Genomic DNA, 21480 nt, shown 5'->3' with positions numbered 1-21480 from the left:
TTTAATTAAAAATAGTTGAGCATTTGTACATGTATGTAACAAGTACTTATGAGGCATTGAAATTAACTTAAGATTTATATTATGTTTTTTGTATTTTTTTTGTAGTAGGAAGTATAATTAAATTGCATATACAGTAGGATCTGCACCTCTGTATAAACGAAATATATTTATCATATTGAAATGTTTTTAACTCTTGAGAATTTCTAAGTGAAAGTTTGCAAGTGAAATGATAAACATTCTTCTAAAGCATCACTTGTGTTATTTTCTGTGGGTCTCTGTATGTAGACAATATTCAGGCATGAGATTTTTCAGCTAAAAATCTGATTTAAGACTTCCCTTTCATTGTTATTCTATTAAAATTCAAGACGAGTATTATTTCAGGTTTTTCACTCTGAGCTCTCTCATGCCTGACACATGAATCCCATAACCTAGAGTAATTGATAGAACAATATCACACATCACATCACATTATCTCTAGCCGCTTTATCCTTCTACAGGGTCGCAGGCAAGCTGCAGCCTATCCCAGCTGACTACGGGCGAAAGGCGGGGTACACCCTGGACAAGTCGCCAGGTCATCACAGGGCTGACACATAGACACAGACAACCATTCACACTCACATTCACACCTACGGTCAATTTAGAGTCACCAGTTAACCTAACCTGCATGTCTTTGGACTGTGGGGGAAACCGGAGCACCCGGAGGAAACCCACGCGGACACGGGGAGAACATGCAAACTCCGCACAGAAAGGCCCTCGCCGGCCCCGGGGCTCGAACCCAGGACCTTCTTGCTGTGAGGCGACAGCGCTAACCACTACACCACCGTGCCGCCAGAACAATATCAACAATTCAAAAACTCTTTAATTGTATAAATTTCAAATGGTTTGCAATTAATTGGGATCCACTGTTTTTATCGTTTCAACCGCGCATCAGACCCTCGTCCAATTGAAAATGTCGTTCACGCACTTTTCTCCCCCATGAGAATTTTGAAATGTTGGCAAGTATGAAGACACTTTTGAAACTCTCTTGTGAATGATGTTCGCAATATGTCGCAAGCTGTCGCAGCCCAGTGAGATACTGGCTTTAGGTGAACTGGCTACTCTAAATTGGAGAGGGATGATGAAAAGATGGACTATTAAAGTGATGTCATCAGTGGTGACCTTACAGGGGGAGAAGAAAAAGAAGAATATGGAGAAGAAGAAGAAGAAGAAGAAGAAGAAGAAGAATGAGGAGAAGAAGTAGAAGAAGAAGGTGGTGAAAAAGAAGAAGGAGGAGAAGGAGGACGAGAAGAAGAGAAGAAGAAGAAGAAAAAGAGAAGGAGAAGAAGAAGAAGAAAAAGAGAATAAGGAGAAGAAGAAGAGAATAAGGAGGACAAGTAGAAGAGAATAAGGAGAAGAGAATAAGGAGAAGAAGAAGGAGAAGAAAGAGAAGAAGAAGGAGAAGAGGCGTAAGGAGAAGAAGAAGAGAATAAGGAGAAGGAGAAGAAGAAGGAGAAGAAAAAGAGAAGAAGGAGAAGAAAAAGAGAAGGAGAAAAAGAGAATAAGGAGAAGAAGAGAAGAAGGAGAAAAGAAGAAGAGAATAAGAAGAAGAGAATAAGAAGGAGGAGGAGAAGAAGGAGAAGAAGAGAATAATAATAAGAGAATAAGGAGAAGAAGAGAATAAGGAGAAGAAGAAGAGAATAAGGAGAAGAGAATAAGGAGAAGAAGAAGAGAATAAGGAGAAGAGAATGAAGAGAATAAGGAGAAGAGAATAAGAAGGAGAAGAGAATAAGGAGAAGGAGAAGAGAATAAGGAGAAGAGAATAATAAGAGAATAAGGAGAAGGAGAAGAGAATAAGGAGAAGAAGAGAAGGAGAAGAGAATAATAATAAGAAGAGAATAAGGAGAAGAAGGATGAGAAGAGAATAATAATAAGTATATAAGAAGAATAAGAGAATAAGGAGAAGGAGAAGAAGAGAAGAAGAAGGAGGAGAAGAAGGAGGAAAAGAAGAAGAAAATAAGGAGAAGAATGAGGAGGAGAATAAGGAGAAGAATGAGGAGGAGAATAAGGAGAGAATAAGGAGAGGTGAAATGTGTACTGGCCCTTTAAGAAAGTTCCAGAGCGGCCCAGTAAAGTTTGGGCGGCGGGGAGAGGAGGATCGGGTCGGGTCGGATCGGATCGGATCGGGTCCGGGAGAGCAGCCGAGTGACGAAAGAGAAAATATTGATGCAAAACAAAGCTGAGATTAATAGAAGCCGTTTGTAAACACATGTTTGTGGCTGTGTGAGTGGGACAGTTGGACTTTTTAACCCCAATGTGGACTAATAGAGGATGAGCGGTGCTGCAGAGGCGGGCAGCGCGGATCAGAGCAGGCTTTTACCGCTGTGACCCCAGCAGGCAGCCGCTCTGCCTCTTCCTTCCCCCAGGGCTCGGCTTCCAGTCCGCAGTAAGTCCAGAAAAACAAGCAAAACACCTCCTTCCTATTGATGTGTGTTTGAGGAAGAGCGGTTCCTGAGTGGAGAGGACTGAGAGAAACACACACACACTGTTAGTTTAGCTAGTTAGCTGTGCTGCTAACCTCTTTCCATCTTTCCATCCAGCCTCCACTTTAGCATTCCTGCATCTCTCTCTCTCTTCTGCATCAATAAGATGAAACTGCAGGGTTCTCAAACAGAAAATAACACACCTTTAGGTTTTTCAATACTGAGCAACTAAAAACAAACTGGTTTGTGTGAAGTTTCCACTCTGCTTTGTGATGAGAAACAGCACCAGGTGAAAGGGACCCTGGAGTTTTAGCCACAGTGCTCCTCTCTTCAGGATGGACTCGGAGGATCATCACTCCTGTCCATGCAGGAAGTGCTCACATTTAAAATGCAGGATTTAGTTTTAATAATACAGGTCTAAATTACTAACTTTAAGTTAGTAATTTAGACCTTATTATTATTATTATTCTCTTCTCCTTCTCTTCTCCTTCTTCTTTTCATAACCGCGGTGGTTCTGCCATCAGCAGGTAGGACAGCAGTGAAGGTTCTCTATGTCTGCAATCTTTTCAGCCATTTTTTCCAATTGCTCTGTAGGTATGGCCCATCTTCTGCAGTTCTCCTTCCACTGTCCGTCTCTATGGGCAGCACGGTGGTGTAGTGGTTAATACTGTCTCCTTACAGCAAGAAGGTTCTGGGTTCAAGCCCTGTGGCGTTGCGTTTGCATGTTCTCACCGTGTCTGTATCAGGGGCTTCAAAGTTTGGGAGAATAGCAGGGTACAAATAATTTACAGCAGGGTGCAAAATGGTAAAATGTCTGCCAGCGGCAGACATAATGCACGCAAAGCGTGCAGGGATAGATAGATAGATAGATAGATAGATAGATATGCAAGTACGAATTTTTCATGGGGCAGGATGGTTTGGAACAGGTCGTCTAAAATTGGGATAACATTTACCCGGGACAGGTATTTGAGGCGGGTCGTCTAGCTTAAGCTTGATTAGCGTTGTTACGCACGCCAGTGTTTCCCACAGAAATTTTGGAGACTATGGGGGCAAGCCATGGGGGAGGCGCGGGGGTTGTTTAAAATTGAGTGATATGTTAAATATTAAGTTATTACTGAAAAACTATTGATTAAAAAAACAAAGACACTGAGAAATGGTCCTATAAACAACTTTACCAATCTAAAAGATTACCAGGACTACAAAAATGCAGAAAAATAGGCTTTACTTATCCAAATGCACCTGTTGGTTCAAAAGTTAAAGTGCACAGAACCTCACAGCACAACATGAAGTTACCTTAAAATATAATATAAATGCCTCAGCTTTCATGTAAGAAAAAAAAACCTATTAATACTAGTACTGTGTGCAGGCAGTCTCTCCTGAAGACTAAATTAAACAATAATTATAAACTAATAAAATAAATGGCTCAGGCTTCATAGAAGAAAAAAAACAATTTGAACAGAATCTCACAGTATGATGCTGAAGCTGCCTAAACAATGGAAAATAAAATACCATTTTGGCAAAAACGTTGGCATCCATTAATTTCTTGTATTAAGTAAAAAAAATATGTTGCCAGATACTGCTGACGTTTTCCAGCCCAAAATATGTTCAAAACCCGCCAAAATGCACTTAAAACCGCCCAAATTGGGCGGGAAACCGCCCAATCTGGCAACACAGGTGGCAGTAATGGCTGCACTCATGTTGAGGATGTAAACACAATCTGGCAACACAGGCGGCAGTAATGGCTGCACTCATGTCGATGATGCAAACACAGTAGACGCGGCAACGGACATGCATGACATAGTGGATGTAGGGTGACCACCTGTCCCACATAGCGCGTGCGCGTACAGCATTTGAAGCCGAATTTATGCGTCCCGCAAATTCAGAACGTGTCCCGCATAATTGATGCTTGCTGAGGGGGATGTCGCTCTCCCCGGGCCACCCAGGCAGCCAAACGAATATTACTTGACATTTCAGCACACCACCGTCACCACTATAGACTGTAGAACAAAACCACACACACACCCCTCACAACTGACTGGTTGTTGTCAACTTTTTGTTGCTGCCATGACACCGCACTCACGTGCACAGACAGTGACGAGGGACGCAGGTGCAACGCATGCATTGCTTTCATATTAAAAAATGGAGAAAGGTACCGGGGAGATGGCAGGTGAGGCACCGCCACCTCCAGTTAAAAAGAGAAGGTCTATGTACAGGAAAGAGTGGGAAAATGAATATTTGTGGCTGAAAGGGGTTGAGGGGGATACCGAGAGGGCTTTTTGTGACCTTTGCAAAACATCTTTCTCAATCGGACATGCATGCATGGATCTTAGTTCCATGGCGGGGAATACGATGTGAAACGACACAGGCTCGCGGAGACTCACAAGAAACGTGTGCAACAGAAAGAAACGTCTAAATCTATGGATGCTTTCCTCCGACCTAAAAACGAGACTCTAGCTGACAAAGTGACTGCGGTTGTGAGTTAAGAGACTTTTTCTACTGTTTCTGTGGTGCTGAGCCACTACAATTCCTGTTAGTCCACTGAAAACTAAATGGAGACTTGTCACTATTCCTGCTGTACTGATGCACTGCAAAGCCTCAGACTCAATATTATATTATGATTGATTTAAAGTGAATAAATTGTAATGGAAAATAAATAAAATTGATTAGCTTCAGTAAATCATAAGTGGAAGTGTGTCTGACAAGTCATTGAATGGTCAAAATATTATGAATGTTTATTTAAAAAAAAACACATTTGGTGGCCTGTTCATGACCATACATCACCAATAACAGCAGAATAGGGTATTATTGATATACCATGTAAGGTAGTATGTGCTAGAAATGGGTAAACCACTATCTGTGAGTCTTCCAGCGGCCGGCGTGGCGCAGTGGGGGCAGCGTCCCACATTGTCCCTCAAAAACATACCCCTTGTCCCCCCTTGGGCTTATGAGCAGGTGGTCAACCTAAGTGGATGTAATTTACGTTCACAACTTTTTTTGCTGTCAGAAATATTTAATATTAAATTTTGTGACTCGACTGACAATAGCCGGCGGTATAACAAGCCATAGCCGGCGATTTGCCGCCAGTGACCGGCTACTTTTGAGACCGCTGCTGTATGGGTTTCCTTCAGGTGCTCCGGTTTCCCCCTTAGTCCAAAGACATGCGGTTAGGTTAAAGTGCATAACACGGGTAAATTCCGGAGCAAGATCAATGTAATTCTCCTATTTTATATTAAACTTTGGGCAAATATCTGTCACATTTTGTGCAATTTTTTTTTACCTTGCGCAATACCAGAAAAATTCAGTTGAAATCAAGCCATTTGAGGTGAATTGGTCCGTCTCTGAAAAAACCTGGCATTTGGATTTCCCGGCAAACACTGATTTTCGTGTCATCGCGTGCGGGACGCCTCCTTCTGAATCCTACGTCAGCGCTGGTTTGTTTATGAGAAAACGACCTGGTGGTTTTCTGCAAATTTCTTCAATGTTATCGCGTAATTATTAAAATGGTCAACAGATGTAGCGTAGGAGGGTGTAGCAACACCAATCTTGGGCCAAGTTTACATTAGACCGTATCTGTCTCGTTTTCTTCGCGGATGCACTGTCCGTTTACATTAAAACGCCGGGAAACGGGAATCCGCCAGGGTCCACGTATTCAATCCAGATCGTGTCTGGTCCGGTGCTGTGTAAACATTGAGAATACGCGGATACGCTGTGCTGAGCTCTAGCTGGCGTCGTCATTGGACGTCGTCACTGTGACATCCACCTTCCTGATTCGCTGGCGTTGGTCATGTGACGCGACTGCTGAAAAACGGCGCGGACTTCCGCCTTGTATCACCTTTCATTAAAGAGTGTAAAAGTATGAAAATACTGCAAATACTGATGCAAATACTGCCCATTGTGTAGTTATGATTGTCTTTAGGCTTGCCATCCTTCCACTTGCAAGTGGTAAGTGATATGCGCTGGGATCACACACACAGCGGCTCAGTCCCGAATCACTGCTTGTGCACTTCACTCGCGCGCTGTGTGAGCTGCGCAGGGCCGGAGTGCGCACCCTCCAGAGGGCACTCGCTGTTCAGGGCGGAGTGATTTGGAGCGCGGGATGCCTGCGGAGCCGAGCGTATCCGTGTATTGGCGTTGCTGTGTGCACGCGAATCGTGTATTGGTGTTGCTGTGTGCACACAAATCGTTTTAAAAACGTTAATCTGATGATCCGCTGATACGGTCTAATGTAAACTTGGCCTTGATGGGATTAGTACTCATCGTTTCCCAAAAGACCGGACAGTGAGAGAGAAATGGGAGCGCTTGGTCTACACAGGCTGTGCACTAAAACCGTGCAAGCTCTCGCAGCCTGCTGGCGCTTCCGCAGGTGACGTCACGAATCTGGCTCCAGACTCCTTTGGGATTTTTCCAGACACGTTTTGTTATTTTATTTTTTTCTGCTGTAGACAGACGGCCTTGTGCAAAATGACCCTTCTGGAGGAGTGTGTAAAGGGACATTCTTTCATATAAAAAACAAAACAAAACACAAAATTGGTCCAGGATATGCCCTTTAAAAGTGTATGTAATGCCTGATTGTAATGCTTTAAAATGAATATATATCATTCGTACTGACCAAAATGAACTAATGAAGCAAGGGGAAAGTAATATGAATTATTTATTTTATTATCAGTCAAAAAGCTATCAGGGTTGTTTTACAATCAGGGTACAAAGTTTGTGTCACAGGGGTCCAAAATTCAAATAAAAAAAAACAAAACTATCAAATCTGCACTTTTGGAAATTAATACACATATGAGCATAGGCATGTGTAATAGTTTGTATTATAACAAGATTAAGTGTAGCTTTAAGCAGGGCTGGGAGAAACAAATGAAGTGATTCTCGGAGAGGACATTTTTTTTTTTGACAATTCAGAAACCACTACTTCCATAGTGCTTTTAAATATAAGGCTGTAAGCTTTGTGCTAGTTGTCTCTAATATTTATGTCCCAATATCTTGAGCACATTTTAGGATGAAAATAATCATTTTAGATATGTTATTTTATATTGAAAAATTAGCTGTCTCGGAGAGGACATTTTTTTTTACACAATTACATACTAATTTGATCAAAATAGTCTGAAAACTTACTGACATTAAAACTTAACTGTTTCCAATGATATGGAACCAAATATTTGTTTTATGGTATATAAAGAATGATTTAAGTGCATCCCTTTCGGAGCTACCTGTGGTCAAAAAAGCACTTTTTCTAAATGACACGAGTAATTTTGCTAAATATGACACATATTGCCATACATTCACCAAAAATAACGTTATCACCACATTTTTTTTTTTTTTTTGGCATGGTAAATAGAGCTATCACAGGGCTACAATAAACAACCAAGTTTATTTAGTCAAGCCTTTTTATATTGAAGATGATAAGTGTTAAATGTGATTTTTAGCTTGCGTACCCTGATTGTAAAACAACCCATCAATAAATCACAGCATCCGGATCCTGAAAAAAAGCAGCCTTGCCGCAGGGCTAATCTCGCGCGACGTCATGCGTGGAACCCCGGTTATCTGAGTCATTTCAGTTCATCTGACTCTGTGCTTGTTTACTCGTTGAAATTGGATATTGTTGTTTGAATCTTACAAAAATCATGTGAAAGTGCTGCGTTGTGTTTGGATGTTCAAATCCGTATACAACAGGACATTCAGTTCATTAATTTGCGAGAAATGACACTGATCTAAAGCAACAGTGGGTGAAGTTTGCGAAAACGAAGCAGGTAGATTTCGTGTCGCCTACTAATAATAAATCTGATTCATCAAGTGTTCACCACCACCAGAACGACCACATGGGAATTACTGGAGCGAAAAAGAAACCCATTTATTGAATAAATGACATTTGATCTGACATTTGGACAGTTTGTCGATTCCACTATTATCACCCACTTCATATTTTCTTTTAGTAATTACACTGAATAAGTTTGTTTGGGCGGCACAGTGGTGTAGTGGTTAGCGCTGTCGCCTCACAGCAAGAAGGTCCGGGTTCGAGCCCCGTGGCCGGCGAGGGCCTTTCTGTGTGGAGTTTGCATGTTCTCCCCGTGTTCGCGTGGGTTTCCTCCGGGTGCTCCGGTTTCCCCCACAGTCCAAAGACATGCAGGTTAGGTTAACTGGTGACTCTAAATTGACCGTAGGTGTGAATGGTTGTCTGTGTCTATGTGTCAGCCCTGTGATGACCTGGCGACTTGTCCAGGGTGTACCCCGCCTTTCGCCCGTAGTCAGCTGGGATAGGCTCCAGCTTGCCTGCGACCCTGTAGAACAGGATAAAGCGGCTAGAGATAATTTCAGGCGGGTGTTAGTAGTTCTCGAGTGTGCTTTAGAACATGCCTCCTCCCATTTTCCTATTGGGATGTCCTGTAGATCCTCTGTCCATGCCCCCAGCCGTCGTGTGGATGTTTCTGTACTTCCGTCTATCAGGCATTTATAAAATTTGGAAATTAAACCTCTCCCTAAACAATTTGTATTCATTAATTTTTCTATGGTAGACATTTCGGGGATGCATAATGTTTGATTTTGATGTGTTCTGATGAAATTTCTCAACTGTAGATATTTTAAAAAATGATTGCGGGGTATGTTAAATTCATCGACTATTTCTTCAAATATTATCAGCACATTTTGCAAGTTGTAAAGATCTCCTGTTTTTCCCAGCCCCTTATGCCCCTTTTCCACCAAAGCAGTTCCAGGGCTGGTTCGGGGCCAGTGCTTAGTTTGGAACCGGATTTTCTGTTTCCACTGACAAAGAACTGGCTCTGGGGCCAGAAAAACCGGTTCCAGGCTAGCACCAACTCTCTGCTGGGCCAGAGGAAAGAACCGCTTACGTCAGCGGGGGGCGGAGTTGTTAAGACCAACAACAATAACGACCGCGAAAGATCACCATTTTTAAGCAACGAGAAGCAGCAGCTGTACAAACGCGAAGTCAGCCATTATTATTATTGTTGTTGTTGCCGCTGCTGCTTCTTCCGTGTTTTTGCTTTGATATTCGCGCCAAGGTTTATGCAAACGTAGCGATGTAACTGACGTATACAGCGATGTAATGACGTATACAGCGATGTAATGACGTGTCTTCTCTTAGCACCGTGAGCTATGGAAAAGCAAACTGGTTCTCAGCTGGCTCGCAAGTTGAACGAGTTGTGAACCAGCACTGGCCCCGAACCAGCCCTGGAACTGATTTGGTAGAAAAGGGGTATTAGTGGCCCAAGATTTAAATCCCCCGTCCGTTTTACCTGGAGGGAAGGAGTCGTTTCCCCATATTGGGCCGAAGACAGAGAGAGAGAGGACGTTTCTCTCAGATATTTTTTAACTTGATGCCACACGACAATCATATTTTTCACGATAGGATTTTTTGTATTCTTTTTAAGGATTTTAGTGCTTGCTGAGTACAGATATATTGGGAGGGGTAGACGTAGCTGGAGTTCCTCCATTTCTTTCCAGAGAGGAGCATCTCTCTCTGTGTAGTAAAACAAGTGTTCTTAATTGTGCTGCCCAATAGTACCAGAGTGGGCTGGGACGTTTGAGACCCCCTCGGTCATATGGTAAGTACAATAGCGACAGTCGTGTCCGGGGACGTCTGTTATTCCACAAAAATCGAACAAACAATCTTTTAAGTTGAGTGAACAGGTTACTTGGAGGAGGAAGTGGAAGATTTTGAAACAAATACAGTAGTTTAGGCAGTATATTAATTTTAAGGACATTTATTTTCCCTATTAGTGACGTTGGTATGGGTGTCCACCTGTCCAGTAACATTGCGATTTCTTGCATTAATGGTTCATAGTTACTAGTTACAATATATTTAAGTTGTGGGACAATTTGAAAGCCTAGATATGTAAAGCAATCCACAATTTTAAACTGAGTGGCTATTTTAGGAGGACTTTTACTTTCTAATTGATTTAAGAACCAGGGATGTGATTTTTCCGCGAATTCGCGGAATTCCGCTTTTTTCACCTCAGAACTTGAAAAAAAAATGTTTCCGATTTTTCCCTCAAATCCACATTCGTATCCGATTCGTTCCGACTTTGTTTGAAAGATGGCAGCCTCGGGTTTGCATCTTTACGCCTCGATCACGGAGGCTGCCATCTTTCAACTCTTTGTTTGAAGCGAGCGCATTCATTGGTTGTTACAGAGCGATGGGCCAATCATGTACCTCGTTTCATCTCATTGACGCAATTACGTCATTGAGATGAAACGAGGTACGTGATTGGCCCATCGCTCTGTAACAACCAATGAACGCGCTTGTTAGATAGCTGTACGTAAGCTCGCTTCAAACAGAGTTGAAAGATGGCAGCCTCCGTGATCGAGCGTAAAGATGCAAATCGAGTTAAAGAAATCGACAGAATAGTGAAAAACAAGTTCCGCTGGGAATGGTTGGAGAAAGAGGCTGCTACAGACGTTGGACATGAGACTGTGAGACATTTGTTCAGCGATTTCGTTCTTTGGGGAGAGGGCAGAGGTCTCTGGCTGTCAAGTTTGGGGATACTGGGACCTCCCCTGCCCGAGCTACGAGCGTCCAAAGTCGGGTTGGAGCCCGGGATAGAAACGAAACCTAAGCGGAGCGCCGCGGCTCGCCTCGGGGCGAATTACGTCCCAAGGCGCGGGGCTAGCGGGCCCTGCCGCGCTGGTTCTTTGGGGGGGGGTGAGTGAGTGAGAGTGTGTGTGTGAGAGAGAGAGAGAGAGCGCGAGTGAGAGAGCGCGAGTGAGAGAGCGCGAGTGAGAGAGCGCGCGCGCGAGAGTGAGAGAGCGAGCGCGCGCGAGTGAGAGTGTGTGTGTCAGAGTTGCATGTTGACCATTAAATTGGCTTGAATTTGTTAATCATGACAAGTTTTTTCTTGTGTGTTTGCTTGCCATTTTAGTACAATTTTTAAGTCAGAAAACCCCAAAACCCAGGAGCTTCGGGGGGCTTCCCCCCTTGTCCCCCCACCAGGGTGCTGCCCTGGACCAGCTGGGGGCCTGTGGCCCCCAGACCCCCGGCTAAAATTTTCAGATAATTTCACCAGCCCCAAATCACATCCCTGAAGAACATTATTGATTATTTTGATTCGTTTAATTTATATCCTGAGATTTTTCCAAATACATTAATGAGTTCTAGTAGTTCAGGAATTGATTTTTGTGTAGAGTTTTGATAGTTTGTAAAGGCCTTTCCCTGTCGTCCGCCAGCATTCGGAGCCGTGCAAAAAGAGTTGCTCTGGTACAATTTCAGTTTGGTGTTTTTACTATACTGTGATGATCTCCTGACGTTGTTCAAGGATCTAAAAACATTTCGGGCTTTATTTAATCGTTTTTTGATGTCAAGTCCTGCTCCTCAATCATTACTACCAAGGGAAGTAAAGTTTTCTCCATTTACATGTATAGATGTTGCGTTGTTTACGTTTCTGGTCATGACTTCGCATTTAGTTTTGCGTATTTTTAGACCTACTTGACCGGCATAAATGTGCAATCTTATGTAGAATCTTCTGGAATTTCAGTAGAGATGGTTGAAATAATTAAAAGCTTTTACATCAACTTCATTTGTAGTGTAGGAAATGGTAACGTCTACTTCGAAGTAAGGACTGGAGTCAGACAGGGCTGTGTGATGTCATCTTTTCTCTTCACTGTTGTCATAGACTGGGTAATGCATGGTTTTCCCCAAAGCGTTTTTGCTGATACGCTTAGTTGCTTTAGTTAAACTCCGATACGCTTAGGTTTATACCGATACGTTAAATTTCCAACCCACAAGTAACTAGATACATAGGAGAGCAGGGATCGAAACGGGCGCTCGCCCACTCGCCAATGCGAGTTGGAAAGGGTACGGGCGATTAGTGACATGTATTAGAACGAGTGGGCAACTGGCTCACCACGCTATATACAGTGGGGCAAAAAAGTATTTAGTCAGCCACCAATTATGCAAGTTCTTCCACTTAAAAAGATGAGAGAGGCCTGTAATTTTCATCATAGGTACACTTCAACTATGAGAGACAGAATGGGGGGAAAGAATCCAGGAAATCACATTGTAGGATTTTTAATGAATTAATTGGTAAATTCTTCGGTAAAATAAGTATTTGGTCACCTACAAACAAGCAAGATTTCTGGCTCTCACAGACCTGTAACTACTTCTTTAAGAGGCTCCTCTGTCCTCCACTCGTTACCTGTATTAATGGCACCTGTTTGAACTCGTTATCAGTATAAAAGACACCTGTCCACAACCTCAAACAGTCACGCTCCAAACTCCACTATGGCCAAGACCAAAGAGCTGTCAAAGGACACCAGAAACAAAATTGTAGACCTGCACCAGGCTGGGAAGACTGAATCTGCAATAGGTAAGCAGCTTGGTGTGAAGAAATCAACTGTGGGAGCAATTATTAGAAAATGGAAGACATACAAGACCACTGATGATCTCCCTCGATCTGGGGCTCCACGCAAGATCTCACCCCGTGGGGTCAAAATGATCACAAGAACGGTGAGCAAAAATCCCAGAACCACACAGGGGGACCTAGTGAATGACCTGCAGAGAGCTGGGACCAAAGTAACAAAGGCTACCATCAGTAACACACTACGCCGCCAGGGACTCAAATCCTGCAGTGCCAGACGTGTCCCCCTGCTTAAGCCAGTACATGTCCAGGCCCGTCTGAAGTTTGCTAGAGAGCATTTGGATGATCCAGAAGAGGATTGGGAGAATGTCATGTGGTCAGATGAAACCGAAATAGAACATTTTGGTAAAAACTCAACTTGTCGTGTTTGGAGGAGAAAGAATGCTGAGTTGCATCCAAAGAACACCATACCTACTGTGAAGCATGGGGGTGGAAACATCATGCTTTGGGGCTGTTTTTCTGCAAAGGGTCCAGGACGACTGATCTGTGTAAAGGAAAGAATGAATGGGGCCATGTATCGTGAGATTTTGAGTGAAAACCTCCTTCCATCAGCAAGGGCATTGAAGATGAAACGTGGCTGGGTCTTTCAGCATGACAATGATCCCAAACACACCGCCCGGGCAATGAAGGAGTGGCTTCGTAAGAAGCATTTCAAGGTCCTGGAGTGGCCTAGCCAGTCTCCAGATCTCAACCCCATAGAAAATCTTTGGAGGGAGTTGAAAGTCCATGTTGCCCAGCGACAGCCCCAAAACATCACTGCTCTAGAGGAGATCTGCATGGAGGAATTGCATCAGAATTGCATCAGAAACATTCTAAATCATTAGTTATAGTGATACAGCAACTTATTTTAAGGTGGCAGGTCTTAGGTTCAGATCCCTTTGTGATCAACAGGAGGTCATGATGATCGATTCTCTTCATTGGATTGCATAAGACGGAGCAAACTACTGTTCATATTTTCATGCACATTTTTGTTACAGCACTACTTGATCATAGATGATTAAAGGGCTGATGACACGAACATGACTCTATGCAATTTCTTAAATAAACTATACAACATGGCAAACATGTTAGATTTCTGTTATTACGTGAAAAGAAGCTGTCGTTACGCAAATATCCAACTTTTAATTGCACAGCGCAAGAAAACTGGATCCGTGGCTCGCGGCCATGTTGTGACGTCAGCGGGAGAACACGCTGCGGTTCACTGGCTGTTCTACTATAGACATCCTATGGTTCTACTCTGGTTCTACTCAGTGGAAATGGCGCATGAAAACGCCGGTGAACTCTCTAGTGCTAGCTCTTCCTCTTCTGGGAGTCTAGAATTGTGTTGATCTCTTCCGAATAGAATCTATGATAGCCTACCCTCTTTACCCTTTGCCTCTCGTTGCTAGGTGGCAGTTACATGAAAGCCGCAAGCTTTCACAAGCAAATACATGACTGATATCACGCCGACTTTATGATTACATTTATGATTATCATGTAGAATCTATAGCTCTACGTACCTTTTATCTTATGTCGTTTCACAGCACATGTTCTGACAGGAGGACTGTCTTTGGATCCGGCATAGCTACTAGTAGACCCCCTGCGGAATACTGGCAGTGTTGCCAGATTGGGATTTTTCCCGCCCAGTTGAGTGGTTTCAAGTGCATTTTGGTGAGTTTTGAACATATTTTGGGCTGGAAAACTTTAGCAGTATCTGGCAACACATACTGCTGACGTTTTCCAGCCCAAAATATGTTCAAAACCCACCAAAATGCACTTGAAACCGCTCAACTGGGCAGGAAAAATCCCAATCTGGCAACACTGTGTAGGCACTGCTGATGGTAGTAACACACGTTTGTGCTGAACTGCACACCCAAGAGATTCCTTTAAGCTGGGAAGGGTGTCAAAACAATCCAAATCGAAGTGTTCAGAGCACAGGACGGATGTTGGTGAGGGCTCCCACTTGTCACGAGTGCGCCTGACTTGCTTCACCCACTTCCCATGCAGCTCGGGATCTCTGGGAAACTTGAATAAACTTACCCCATCCTTGTGGGTTTTGGAGCAAAAGCCGGCAACACAACACGAAGGCATAATAACTAATTTAAAAAAAAAAAAATATATATATATATATATATATATATATATATATATATATATATATATATATATATAAAATAATGTATAATAATAATACTAATAATGACAAACTGAACACCTGTCGCATCAACAACAAACTGGTAAGTTAGGAGGAAGGTTCTTTCGCTGATGTCATATAGCTCCTCCTCCGTCTCCTGGGTGCTGCAGCCCCGTCAAATTTGCCCAAATAGCCGCGTTTATCATAACTTGTAAAATAGGCGCCTTCGTGAATTAATATATGGATCATCGGGAATTACTTTTTATGTTCTAAAACATCACCAAAGATGTCAAAAACGTGTCATCAGCACTTTAAGGGATCGCTGTAGATTTCCAATCTATCATAGACCTCAGTAATCTAGAACAAAAGAGTTTAACTTGCATGGTGAACTTTAAGGTGAAATTTCAAATGTGTATACAATAATACTATTTAGGTCAGAAATCATTGAAACGCTGGTAAAATCTGTCCGATAATCATGCATCTAAAACCTCTGAGACCCTGAAAATGCACCTGAGAGCATCTGTTTTCAAAAAATTTTCCGTTGGCGCTCAATTGTCTGTGTATGATCATGCCAGAATTTAGGGCTTTAATTTTTGTCTGGGGAAAACACTGGTAATGCACAAAACAACTGACGATACACCGTGAGGAATAAGATGGAACCCTTTTTCCGCTCTAGAAGATCTTGACTTTGCAGGCGATCTTGCACTTTTTTCGTCTTTCACACCAGTACATGCAAGAAAAAAAATCACAGAGTACACATTTGCCAGTAATATCAATATAATGCTGAAAATCCTTTAGTGAAAATGCTGCAATCCTGTAAAGATGAACTGTTATGATTGTCTTTCTGAATGCAGCTCCTGTGGGCTCCTGGTGAATTCTACGCCACCACCACCACCTTCTTTCACCCGTTTTGTAATTAAAGATGAAGGTAACGGTCACCTTCGGCCGCACCGGTGTGGTGGTGCCCTGTAAGGAAGGCTGGACCGTTCGAGACCTAATTCATCAAGCCACACAGAGATACAGGAAACTGCTTGAACAGGTAAGAGGACACATTTCACACGGCATGCACTGCTCCCATTTTTGTTCACTTTTTCAATACGATACCAACATCACATGACACCTGACGATATCCGATAGGCTACTAACCTCTTCACGGTAACGGAGTCAATAATTAACGTGACTGTGCCGTGCTTTAAGACAGTATGGGTTTAGTGTTCAATCTAGTGCAAAGTCTGTTTTGTCAGTCAGCATCATTTACTGGTATAAATCATATCACTAGATTGACTGGGATAATAGGTGGGTGAAATCTAATCCAATATGGATCTCGAGATATATTCAGTACATCTTTATTAACATTTACATTTTCAGGCTCGTGTCCAGTACTTTCTAATGTGATAAGAAATTATTGGCAAATTTTTTTTTATTATAAATTAAATATAGGAATGCATTTTTGATCGCTATTTTGTCGCTGCTGTAGCAAGTTATGAGTGTTTGAAAGATGCTCTGTAATATATCAGTCCATATGTCAAAGCAATGGCCGTAAACGAGATTCGCTGAGACCTGTGCGGGACATCGTAGGATGGAAGTAAAACATGCAGCGGAAATCAAAGTGACCGACATCTGCCGATGTTGTCAAAAGACGTGTGCGCCCTCTTTCGAATGCTGACGTAATCAAGCCGGAAGTTTTCCCTGTGTCTGAAATCGCTCCCTGCTCACTATATAGGGCACGATCTAGTGGGGACGCCATTTTGTAGTGCTGTCCGAAACCTTAGCGAGGATTATGTGGGAAATGCGCTCAGTATAATATGTATTTATCACAAAAATACATGTTATTTACCAGCTGGGAGGTCCGTATGGTGAAATACCGTGACTGAGGTCTTGAAAGTACTGAGCGAGGTCCTCTGGGCCGAGGTCAGTATTCAAGGCCGAGGTCACGGTATTTGACCATACGGACCGACCTTAAAGGAACAGTCCACCATACTTCCATAATGAAATATGCTCTTATCTGAATTGAGACGAGCTGCTTCGTACCTGTCCGAGCTTTGCGCGACCTCCCAGTCAGTCAGACGCAGTCAGACGCGCTGTCACTCCTGTTAGCAATGTAGCTAGGCTCAGCATGGCCAATGGTATTTTTTGGGGCTGTAGTTAGATGCGACCAAACTCTTCCGCGTTTTTCCTGTTTACATAGGTTTATATGACCAGTGATATGAAACAAGTTCAGTTACACAAATTGAAACGTAGCGATTTTGTATGCTATGGAAAGTCCGCACTATAATGGCAGGCGCACTAACACCTTCTGCGCGCTTCGGCAGCGCATTGATATCTGAGCTCCGTATCAATGCGCTGCCAAAGCGTGCAGAAGGTGTTAGTACGCCTGTCATTATAGTGCGGACTTTCCATAGCATACAAAATCGCTACGTTTCAATTTGTGTAACTGAACTTGTTTCATATCACTGGTCATATAAACCTATGTAAACAGGAAAAACGCGGAAGAGTTTGGTCGCATCTAACTACAGCCCCAAAAAATACCATTGGCCTTACTGAGCCTAGCTACATTGCTAACAGGAGTGACAGCACGTCTGACTGCGTCTGACTGACTGGGAGGTCGCGCAAAGCTCGGACAGGTACGGAGCAGCTCGTCTCAATTCAGATAAGAGCATATTTCATTATGGAAGTAAGGTGGACTGTTCCTTTAAGCTGGTAAATAATATATTTATTTTTTCTTTACCAAATTCTATCAGAAAACGAGAGCGCCCGAAAGGGAAAACCGAGCCGAACCACCATTTTGAATCCTCATTCACGGCTGTAATGCAAATGGCTTCCTCCTCGGTATACAAGTGCACTTCCATGGCAGGAAAAAAACTACATTTTGCCGCCTATGTAGTTCCCTATTTATACAAAATTGAGTCATTTCAGGATTCAGCCATGTTTTTGCTCGGCGTTAGCAACAGTTAGAGGTTTTTAGCTTTCTCCTGAAATGTTTTCTTTTATTTCTTCTTCCTCAAGGTAGTAAAACTCGCTTTCGCTGTGAACACTGTCGTTATCGCTATCCATGCTGTAAAATTAATACTATTCTCCTGAGAAATGCGAAAATAAATGTTGACAAAAATTGCTATGATGTTTGTTGTTGTGAATGGGTGAGTCACCAGAGGTCCATAACCGGGGTCCGTATCGTAGTATATGGACCCGCTCGCCAGCCAATCAGAGTGCTGGATTTGATGGAAACCGGACCGTAAAAAAAAAAATGCATGTATTTTGTTATTTTGAAAACCCACCAGCCGCCAGATCTGGCACGTTTTAATTGTGTGACAGTAATGACGTAAATACCAGCGCGATGGACTAGTCCTTATCCTGTCGTCTTTCCGATTCTTCTCAGTTGGTTTGAAGTTGTATGGAATAATCTCCATGTCACGTATGCGAGGGAGGCGGATGTATGTGCAGAAGTATACAGTTTAATAAAGTGCAGAATATATATACTGAGAGACAATATATACACAGGCAGACAATCCAAAATGGCAGGCTAAATCAAAAACGAGAATACGGGCAAAAGGGTCGGTCGAGGCGCAAACAGTACATCAAAGGCTAAGCGAGGACAAGAACGAGAAACAGGCACAAGGATCGAGAAACAGGAACTCAAGACAACGGGTAGAAAGGCCCGGTAATGCGTATCGTAATACTTCGTGATGGAAATGCATCAGCACAGTCCTTAAATAGGCAAACACATCGTTCCTTAATTGAGCTCAGGTGCGTCTTGTTCACAGCGCGCGTGCTGGAGTCCACTGAGCACGCCTTCAGGTGCACACGCCACAGCGCGCAGGACTGACACTCCATCACTGATGAAGCTGGCAAATCTCTAAATTAATCTAAATTGGGAATGATATGGCGATCTGGCCGCTGTGTAAACGGTTTTCAGAATGGCGGTGCTGACACTTCACGTTTGAAGTCTCGCACAAGTCTTGTGAAGATCGCGTGGATAAGCGACGCCTGCCGTGGACCAAACGAACTACATTCAGCATGGCTGAAAACTGAAAATGCTGATAAGTGTAATATAATATGCCAATACGAGCCACGATATAAGGTTAAAAGGATAGTTCGGGATTTTTGACATGAATCTGTATGGCGTCCCCATCAATAGTGTCGTGCAAACACACTGACTTACCCCTGACAGCATCCTGTGAGTCCAGTTCTTGTCCAGTTTTGGTCCAGACGAAAGTAGTCCGGCAAGTTTGTTGGGGTCACGAAAGTAAAACGTTTTTCGTCTCAAAACAGTATGTGTTCAAAAGAGTGATATATTTGCATCACAAAACCGTTGTCAAATAAAAAGTCAGACCTCGAAATCGCTTGGCACTATTTTCTCTCCCTTCTTATCACTGCGCGCTGCCGCCAGGTGACAGCCACGGCTGTTTCATTCATTGTTTTAGTGATGGGAATTTCGGCTCTTTTGGCTCTTCTTACTATAAGGAGCCGGCTCTTTCGGCTCCCAAACAGCTCCTGAGATTTTATTTTTGATTTAATTGCTGCAATTAACTAGTTAATTAATTACATTATTATTTATATTTTATCAATAGGATGTTTTCCATTTTATTTTTTAGTTTTTGTAGCCATTGTAAAGCTTTGTAAAGTATAGCAGTGCAACAATGTTCTAGCTATAGAAATAAAACTTGCTTACCAATTAATAAATTATTTTCTCACAAACATAATGCAAAACTGTGTTATATTACCAATATAAAATACACAGAAGACATCAACTGTTTATCCTTTATGGCTTTATTTCACACTCGACCTTGAACAAAATGCCACAAAATAAATTATGAAGTATAAATCAGGCCTAAGAAACTATGAAGCAAAGTTGGAAATTATTTTAACAAAAACAGAACAATGTGCAACAAAATATGTGGCACCTTGAGCGCATGTAAAAAGAGGAAAAAGTGCCGCACTCTGCTCCACCAGTAATGAGAAGCCGCTGGAACAGCAAATATGCTCCTGTTATAATGACTGCTGTCTCGTATACCGCAGATTAATCTGGCCATGCCAAGGCGGTTGCCGACCGAACCTGTCAATTTATGAGCGACAATTTATATCATGAGCTTTAGGAATTCACGGCAACAAAACAATGATCATGGTTGTCAAATAGACAATCATCCTTCAGCTGAGCTGAACTCTGTCTGTCTCTCTCTCTCTCTCTGTCTCTCTCTCTCTGAGGCACCTAAGGACAAAAAACTGATTCGGTTCCCCAACTCGGCTCCCACCGAAGAGCCGGCTCCCGTCGTTCACTTCAAAGAGCCGGCTCTCTGAACCGGATCGTTCGCGACCGACACATCACTACATTGTTTACTGCTAGCAAAGTTAGCGACAACATGTCTGACTACGACGGTGAAATGTGTGCGGAGATTCAGCCACATCTTTGTTGCTACAGCCTGGATAGTCGCAAGTGCGCACCATTTTCACAAATATATTATTGTATAGGTTATAGAAGGTGATAAATTTGTCGCTGTTCTTGCTCTCAAATTAGCTTGCTAGCGCCGCTGATCTGAACTCCTAATCACTGCCAAACAATGGGAAAGGTGTTGATTCCTGCGCAGATGTCAACATGACAGCGCGCAGTGATACAGAGGGAGAGAAAATAGTGCCAAGCGATTTTGAGGTCTGACTTTTTATTTGGCAACGGTTTTGTGAATCAAATATATCACTCTTTTGAACACGTACTGTTTTGAGACGAAAAACGTTTTACTTTCGTGACCCCAACAAACTTGCCGGACTACTTTTCGTCTGGACCAAAACTGGACAAGAACTGGACTCCCAGGATGCTGTCAGGGGTAAGTCAGTGTGTTTGCACGACACTATTGATGGGGATGCCATACAGATTCATGTCAAAAATCCCGAACTATCCCTTTAATAAAACCTGAAAACGTAATTGAATAACACGTTAATTAAGAAATAAAGCGAGTTTAAAAATGACTTCAGTTCCCCTTTAAAGCCCAGTGTTTGCTGTTGGAGGAAAATGATCAGCAACAGGGTTGTGCAAAGCAGACGTACTCTTACTATCCTCATTATTTCCAGTAACAGGACATCCTGACGTGTTTTATTTCACTTGTACCACATCAATCTGCGAATGATGATTTTTTATTTTTTTTTTTTGTTAATTTAGGAATGAATAACGTCATTGGTTTATTGTTAACATTTAAAAGTAGACGGCCTTTTGATTTCATAAAATTGGTGAAATTTAGTTCCCTCTGAAATTTGGTCATTGTGATATGTTTATTTCTGTAATATCTAAAAAAAACAAAAAAACAGGCCGTTCTATGGCTGGGAAGTTATTTAATGTACATGAAATCGCTTGCTTTGTGCAGTCAAAAAGCAACAGACAGAGGAAGTCCGTGTGCGCATGCGCAGGTTTACCTTGACTGTGCACTGACCGTTACATCATTCTGTCACTAAACGAACGGCTGATCACACCAAGGTGCTCGCTGACCGCTGATATTTGCTCCAATATGTGTGTGTATGTATGTATGTGTGTGTGTGTGTGTGTGTGTGTGTG

At 42.6% G+C, this 21480-nt stretch overlaps 1 protein-coding gene across 6 annotated transcripts in view; it reads left to right on the top strand.

Moving 5' to 3' along the window:
• The first annotated feature begins 2126 nt into the window (after positions 1-2126).
• Positions 2127-21480, top strand: part of pard3bb (par-3 family cell polarity regulator beta b) — a 920021-nt gene continuing 900667 nt past the window's right edge. For all 6 annotated transcript variants that reach the window (XM_060930186.1, XM_060930187.1, XM_060930184.1 and 3 more), the window contains exons 1-2: positions 2127-2422; positions 15797-15981. In XM_060930186.1, the coding sequence (XP_060786169.1) occupies positions 15865-15981 (117 nt within the window). In that variant the 5' untranslated portion in view covers positions 2127-2422; positions 15797-15864. The remainder of the gene's footprint in view (positions 2423-15796; positions 15982-21480) is intronic.

The sequence above is a fragment of the Neoarius graeffei genome, chromosome 9 (assembly GCF_027579695.1).
Source record: "Neoarius graeffei isolate fNeoGra1 chromosome 9, fNeoGra1.pri, whole genome shotgun sequence".
Taxonomy (NCBI): domain Eukaryota; kingdom Metazoa; phylum Chordata; class Actinopteri; order Siluriformes; family Ariidae; genus Neoarius; species Neoarius graeffei.
Note: the sequence above shows the minus strand (reverse complement) of the source record. Positions and strands in the feature narration are given on the sequence as shown.